At 47.4% G+C, this 7,866-nt stretch overlaps 1 protein-coding gene across 1 annotated transcript; it reads left to right on the top strand.

Annotated features, from left to right (window-relative positions):
* The first annotated feature begins 1,007 nt into the window (after positions 1-1,007).
* On the top strand, positions 1,008-3,403 carry LOC124663818. Its single transcript, XM_047201474.1, has 5 exons — positions 1,008-1,364; positions 1,826-1,948; positions 2,523-2,622; positions 2,759-2,925; positions 3,173-3,403. The coding sequence occupies exons 1-5, from the start codon at positions 1,008-1,010 to the stop codon at positions 3,401-3,403; spliced, it is 978 nt and encodes a 325-aa protein (XP_047057430.1).
* The last annotated feature ends 4,463 nt before the right edge of the window (positions 3,404-7,866 follow it).

Genomic DNA, 7,866 nt, shown 5'->3' with positions numbered 1-7,866 from the left:
GTAGTAGCGATGCCTTTCTTCTGTAGCATCTGTGCTCGCCTATGGTAGCACCGCCACCTCCCATGGTAGCACCGGCGACCTTCTTTGGTAGCAGCTCAGACCGCCGGACGTAGCAGGCACCGCCGTCGCTTGGAGCAGAGCCGCCGACCTTTGGTAGCAGCGCCCCTGGCCGAAAGTAGCAGCCGCCGCCGTTTGCAACAAATCCGCCGGCCAGACGTAGAAGGCTTCCCCGCCGCTTGCAGCAGCGTCGCCGGCCTTTGGTAGCAGCCCCGCCGGCCGAACATAGCAGGCGTTCCCCCCGCTTGCAGCAGCGCCGCCGGCCTTTGGTAACAGCACCACCGGAGGGATGTAGCAGACGCCGCCGCCTTCGGTAGCAACGCCGCCGAGGCCGGCCGTAGCTAGTTATGGCGGCCAGAGGAGCTCGGCCTCGTGGTGGCTGTGCGGTAGCAGACAACGGGCGCAGTGAAAGGTAACCCATGGCCAGGAGGCGGTTATGGCGGAGGATCAGGCGAAGAGGGAGAAGAGGCGCTGCGGTCACTATGATGGGTGTCGAAGACGGCAGCCTTTGGGCAGGGAGAAGATAAAGACTATGCACGTGGTGAGCCCCCAACCATCCCGATCTCTCCAGATTCTCTAGGCCTAGCGACAGCCGGTGCCAGCGAGGCGGACGATCGGTTCGCGCAATCCCCCGGGGGAAGGAGAGCGTTTTCCTTATTTAATTCCTTCCTAATTCCTGACATCGTAGTTATTTGCTTTCTTTTCCCTTTTTTCTGAGGAACAAATACTAATGGGCCGGCTCAATATGCCTTCCCGTGTGGGTGGACCGGTACTAACACCTGGACGATATGGCTCAACAATAGGGCCCAGGAATATCCATTGGAGTTGGAGCGCAGAAACATTGGGAAATATGGCGCCAACCCACACGTCGCTCCCGCCGAAAGGAAGCAATTTATCGGCAATTTCCCCGCCCACCCCGATCCCCAATTCCATCTCCTTCCTTCCCAACCATGGCGGCGTCGGCGCCGACGGGCTGCTTCAAGTGCGGCCGACCGGGCCACTGGTCACGCGACTGCCCCTCCGCTCCGCCGTCCTCCTCCACCAACCCAAACCCCACCGCCGGCGGCTCCTACCCACCATCCTCTTCCCGCCCAGCACCCTACCAGCCCAGACAGCCACCCAAGCCCTCGGCGGCGGCTGCGGCGGAGGGGGAAAATGCACAGCAGGAAGGCGGCAAGAAGAAGAAGAAGGAGAGGGTGACGCGGCCCAAGCTCACGCCGGACCTGCTCCTCTCCGATGACGGCCTAGGATACGTCCTCCGCTACTTTCCCAAGGCATTCAAACCACGCGCCCGGCCCGGCCACGAGGTATGTGCTTGCTGAGGATGAACTCTAGGCAGGGGGCAATGATTCCTCCTCTCCTCTCTGCAGTTTCTCTGCAATTAGCTGATAACTTTGTGTAGATCCAGTCACTTCAGTTACTCGGCTACTCGCTGATGCTCCCCGGTCTTGTTATACATTTTTTTTTGGTGCAGTGGGTTGATCTGTTCGATCTGTGGTACCTATTTTGTGATTGCAAGTCGGTATGATATATGGGCTGTTTTGTTTGCGAAATCGAGTCAAATTACAATATCTGCAAAAGACAAAGGACAATCGACGCCCTGTAAATTTCAGTAATTCACTGCCTATGTGTCATCATAAGTCAAAATAATAATCCAGGGATTGATTATATCTTGTGTGTGGCATATGAACAAAAGAAGCTGCTATTGCTCACAGTGCACGTGTGCTTGTTCTGGCCTCCTAATTTTGACTTTGTGTATTGCTGTCAGGTGGAGGATCTTGGCAATCTGATCAAGCTTTATGCTGACTGGCACTCTCGCTTGATCCCTTATTACTCATTTGACCAGTTTGTGCGCAAAGTTGAGAAAGTTGGGGCCAGCAACCGTGTTAGGGTAAGCCTCTTTTTTTCCCATGCTGTTACAGGTGAATTGAGCAGTCTCCATAACATCCTCAACTGAACTGGTGTTACGTTACCTCATTTCTCGTTAAATTAAGTTTATGTGTTTTTTCCCGCTTGATAGGATGCCCAAAACATAATTATTTGATCTAATATGCTATTTCACAATGCCATGCTGGCTTTTTAAATCTCAAAAATCACTTGAGGGAGTGTATTTTAGTGACTAAAGGCAGTGAAAAAGGCAACTACCTGCAACACATCCACATGAGGACTTCTGTAAGGGAACATGACTATTTCATAATTCAAAAACACATCTGAAAGAAAAAAGAGTTTGTCATGCTCCTTAGTCCTTATCACTCTTGGTCAGAAAGGAATGTTACAAGAGTATGAATATGTGCACAAATGATGTGTCCCCTAACTATTTCACAAATTTTAATATGTCTTATGGTGTAGCATGCCTTGACATTGACATCTAGCTGTGTATATTATATTCCGTGGCTTCCATCATGGCGATCTACCTTGTTCTTCCTGGAAGTATTTATTCTGCACTGACACTATCCTTGTTTCAGAGATGCATTTCTGAACTAAAAGAAAGGGTGGCCAGAGGGGGAGATCCTACAAAACTGCATGAACCACTAGTGGAAGAAGTGATGCCAGAGGGAGAACCTGGTCTGAGTTCTTTTGTTTTGTTTACAGTGCACACATCTTTAGGCGTTTATGTTAGAACTTAGAAGTGCACTTGTCTGGATCCATAACCTGTGTTTCAGATGCTTTTGATCATAGCATTTCTCATTATCTGTCGCAGATGGAGCCACACAGGAAGACCCAATCCTGGGGACTGAACATCCCTCGACGGACAGTCATGTCATGGAGTTGGTGCAAGAAGATATAGATCCACCACTGGTGGAAAGTACTGATGTTGATCCCATGCAAGAGGATTTGCTGAATGAAATCTACCAAAACACAGCTGATGTAAGTCATATTATACCTTTATGAACTTTATTACATAGCAGTTCTCTGCTCTAAGAAACGCACATGTAAGTTCCATTAAATAAAATAGAAGCTTCATAAAAGATCAGAATCTGTTAGTAGACATATGTTTTTCGGATCAATTCTCCTCAAGCCTAGGCATCCTGTGCACATTAGTTTTTGAACCTTGTTGTTTGGTATGAATGTTTTGCGGACCTGTGATACTGTGTTATTGTTTATGATACAATAGGAACCTGGAATCAGACCTAGTGAGGGAGGTGCTGGAGAACCCTTGGCTCCAAGAGAGGCTGAGAAGCATCCAGATGGAGGGACGAGTGGTGGAAGCAAGCCAGGCAAAATCGAATTGACAGAGGAACAGAAGGCGCGCATGGAGGCTAACCGGCTCAAGGCGTTGGAGAGAGCGGCAGCAGCACGGGCTCGTGCATCCCAGTCACAGCCTACTGCTGAAACTACCACCTAGTCCAGGGGCATGCAGGATGCTCAGTCGCTAGGCCTTGTATGCTGCTTGTGATTTCTTGAAAGAGGTCAATATGGTGTTTATTGAACCTGAGGTGTAAAACGCACAAAACAGTTCCTTTCTGCATTATGAAGATGGTGTTTTGTTTGCCAGAATAGTTGTGACAGGTTCTTTATTTCGGCTCTTATGGCGGACAAGCCACATAAGAGATTTGGCCAAATATGCATCTCTTTGTTTCCATGTTTTTTGGGTGCATCTGATGTGGCTCTTACCTAGCTAATCCGATGGATTTCTCACTTTTAGGAATTGCCATCTTGTACCTGTTTAAAAAGTATATAGTACTCACTTGCTGCACATGCAGATCATTGCTGTGAATAGCATGGTACTCCCTCCGTCCACAAATAAGTGGACACGCGCGGTTTTCAAGAGACCTTAAATTTTTTGTAAAAATTATCCCTCATTTATTCAATCAATCTACTCATTAATAAAGAAAATACATTGATCCCGATTTAGACGCTAATAAATGTTGTGCATACTAGTAACCAATAAAACAACATTGAGAAACCACAAATGATCAATGGGGGCTAAAATCAAGGCATAAACGTAAAAAATATACCAAGAAATCTAGATGTACACTTATTTGTGGATTTTTTTAAAAGGCTAGATATCCACTTATTTGTGGACGGAGGGAGTACCTGTACTATAGACAATTCATGAAAAAAAAGAATATCATCTGCACATATTCAATAAGACCATGTTTTGAAGTTCTGGTCGAGATGAACCCAGGGGTTGGGAATATTCTTTGCATGTACGTAGTATGTGATCCCCGCCATCCTTTAGGCGCGAACATATATAGATAGTGCCATTTGGGGGCACTCTATGCACATTTGCAGAGTAGATTAATTGTTGTTTAATAGGCTGAATATTTGGGTTATGTGTGGCCTGTCACAATTTTTTGAGTAGGCTAAAGTTCAGACGTGTCACACCTAGCTCTTTGATTAAGTTATCTTTTTGTTTTGTTTGGGTTTCAGTAAATATTGTATACATGCATATAGGGATTTTTTCTAAATAAAGCGTCCATTTTTTAAATAAGTGTAATATAGCAAGAATCATCAATCTCTTTGGAATAGGGACTGGACTCGTACACACATAGTGCTTTCAGAACCGATAGAACACTTACCGCGGTGGTGGGGCTAGCCCATCCATGAAGCATGGCCAAACTTACACAGTGGTGTCACTTAGATTTTGCCTAAGAGGGGCTGGGATACTAAGGATGCTTCCTTTTTATATTAAAAAGGTTTTGTCACCAAGCATGTTACTGTCTATTAGATTGCCACACGAGCCTAGGTGGCCGCTCGAGGTTAGGAGGTTGTTCTGCCACCAGCACTGAATTTTTTCAGCATCCTTAATTTTGAGCCGGCTCCCTCTTGACATAAGAGTAGAGATCCAGGACATCCACGTGTAGGACTTTTGGTCGTCTTGCTTGTTCCGGAAGGCCTTCCCTAAAAACCCCATAAACCAGTCTTGACGACTAAGATTTCACTTCTTCGATAATTGCCGGATGCAACATGGCTCGAGCCTTAGCGGAGGTGATACCCAATTCTTCTCCCACGACGCGGTGGGTTTCTGTCGTATTTGTTACCTTCAAGGGGACACCTTTCTTCCTTCTTCGGACCGTGATAGTCTTGCTTTTGGGGAGTGAATATTCAACTTCGTTGGATCTTGCTTAGGTGGGCCATCTAGCTTCTTTAGTTTATTCGCCTTTCAAAGGTGGTTGGCCTCGCTCACACATGGTGCCACTACTGTTGTCATGGAAATAACGTAGCCATAGGGATATATCGAGTCATTTGCGACACAGTATGAGTAGGGGTGTGTATGACGACTTTATAATGTAAGTTGTCATAGACCTAAGAAAGTTGATAAGTCGACGGGTTTTGAATATGTTTGCTCGCCTTGTTGAAGCGTAACCTAGTCCTATGTCAGGAGAACACCTAGGCGCTAGTAAAACTTTTGGATCATATTTGACTTCCCAAGTGTCACCTCATAGCCCCCTCTTCCTAGATGTTTTTTTTATTGGGATGCGAGTCATGTTGGACTCCTTGAAGTCAACATTAGAGCTCTCTAAAGTGGTATTTGAGTTCATATTCCTATACTCTTGAGTTGTATTCAAGAGTGAATGATTATATGGTGGCAGTCATTTCCCCCCTCGTTCGCTCTCGCATAGCTACAGTTGCTGGTCGCTCCCTTCCTTTGGCCGGGCCGACCCGGAGCCACTCCGCCCGGCGGTGAAGGTGACGCGCCGGAGTAGTATAGGTGTAGATCTTAGGTCTTTGTTGTGTGGTTGTGGCGTATGCCACCGTTTGGGCGCCTGCCCCGTAGTGAAGACGATGGCCGGGATCTCCGCCTCCAGATCTGTCCTGGCTTAGGGCTGCTGCTGCTTCTTCCTCTTCTCCGGTGGCTGGAGGGAGGAGCTGCAACGAGCAACATCGTCTTCCCCAATAATCAGGTGGCAGCAAGTTTCTCTTCCTCCATGGATTTCAGCCCTGGTGTTGCTCTCCTGGCCGGCCGTGGTGGCGTGGGGGAGGGAGGTCCTGGTGCTGGGTGGTGGGGCTTTTCTTCTCTCCTGGCCGGCCATGGTGGCGAGGAGGAGCAGAAGAGGATCTCGCCGATTTTGGTCTGTGGAGAGGGATCTTGCCCTCTCTGTCGGCGCGGAGGCTGCTTCAGTTCATCTTCCCCTCTTCCCTCTCTAACTTGTCGTGGTGGCAAGACGAGAAGGGATGGGCGGACGAGCTGGATCCTTCCTCGTCGGCGCTTGCCTGCTGGGTGCTACGGAGCGTCTTCGGAGCTCCTCTATGCGAATCACGCGTTGTTCTTTGTCGACAGCGCGACCCTTGGCCGACATGGCGGCCCATCTGCAACCTCCAGATCGGAGGCCTCTCTTCCTAGCTGCTGGAGCTCGGCGTCCAGATTCCACCAAGTGGTTCGTCCCCGGTGGTCTCCTGGCGTCCAGCGACGATGGAGCTACGCCGGAGATGGATGTTCGAGCATATGCGTCCTGCTCCTCGGCGGCAACGCCTGGAGGACGCCGGCGTCTGGTGGCGGCGCATCTCAGGGACCCCATTGCTTTTCTTCTTTTTGTCTCGGGGTGTGTTTGGTAAAGTACGAGGGCCTTTCTTCAAATCTTAGGTTTCTCAGGGCGAGAGTTGTCAAGGGCCTCTCTGTAATTTGTAACCGCCATGTTGTGATCTAATTGAATCTGGGGCCCTGCTCCTTGTTCAAAAAAAAGAAAGAATGATTATATGTTCGGTTTGGCAAATGACATATGATGCCCCTTGAGACTGTAGATGAGAAGGGTAGTTTTGATCCATTTGGTCCACTCTTTCACGGTAGATTAATGATTTGGGGTAAGTCATAGTCGATCTATGTTGGATTAGCCCAGACATCCCTCCATCTTCTTCAAGTGTAAATTTGGTAGATCTATATGGTCAGCCATCCAGATAGCCTCCACTTTACATCCACCACGTAGCTTTACCAATATATTTGGCATTTTCCTTAATAGTGTAGATCATATGTTTAAGATTTTTATTAGGGTGGAAGCGTTTGCTGTTATTTGGTCGCTATGGCTATGTAGAAATGACAAGGTTTTTAATAATGAAAATGCTTCTCTTATGCAGGTAATCTTCCGTTGCACAGCTACGCTTCGCTCGTGGTTACTTCTACAGCGTGTGGAGCATCACGACCTTTTTACGGAGGTGTCTACACGGTTGGATGATACATCGAGGGATAAAATTTCCCAATATGGATGGCGGCATGACTTGCGGATCGAATTCCATGCGCCCTAGTTGTCTTTAATGTTTTATGTAATAATCGAGAACTGCTTTTTCATAGTTGTAACTTTTGAATTGGTACGGCCGTGTGCATCCAAATTATGCAGAGGCCGGGTGTTTAAGTAATAAAGCGCCCATTATCGAAAAAAATCTCTCCATCATCTTCGACTTGTTCTTTTATCCCTCTTCATTGTTTAACTTAGTTGAGTATAGTCGAGGTCTGGATTTTTGTTGACTTTCTTTTACGTTCACGATTTTGCCGTGCAGGATTTGGTGAGACATGGGATAAGATTTAGTTACTATTTTTTTCGATAAAGGGAATATATTAATATCAAGAAGATACCAATTACACCCAGCCTCTGCAACAACGCACCACCCTAATGGCACTACGAATGCACACAACCAAAAAAGGAAAAGAAAACTAAGAAACAATAGTCCCACTACAGTATATCGGGCCTAACAACAGCAATACATCCACCGTCAAGACAACACCTAAATTACAGACTCTCCAAAAAACGATGCCTCCATGAAGGAAACAGTGCTCAAACACCGTCGTCGCCCGATCAAAGATCTTAGGTTTTCACCCTGAAGATAGTCCCTGCTCTCAAAACAAAGCCTCCACCAACCTCGTTCAACCCC

Source organism: Lolium rigidum, chromosome 6 (assembly GCF_022539505.1).
Source record: "Lolium rigidum isolate FL_2022 chromosome 6, APGP_CSIRO_Lrig_0.1, whole genome shotgun sequence".
NCBI lineage: Eukaryota > Viridiplantae > Streptophyta > Magnoliopsida > Poales > Poaceae > Lolium > Lolium rigidum.
The sequence above is the reverse complement of the archived record's forward strand: the minus strand, read 5'-3'. Positions and strand labels throughout refer to the sequence as shown.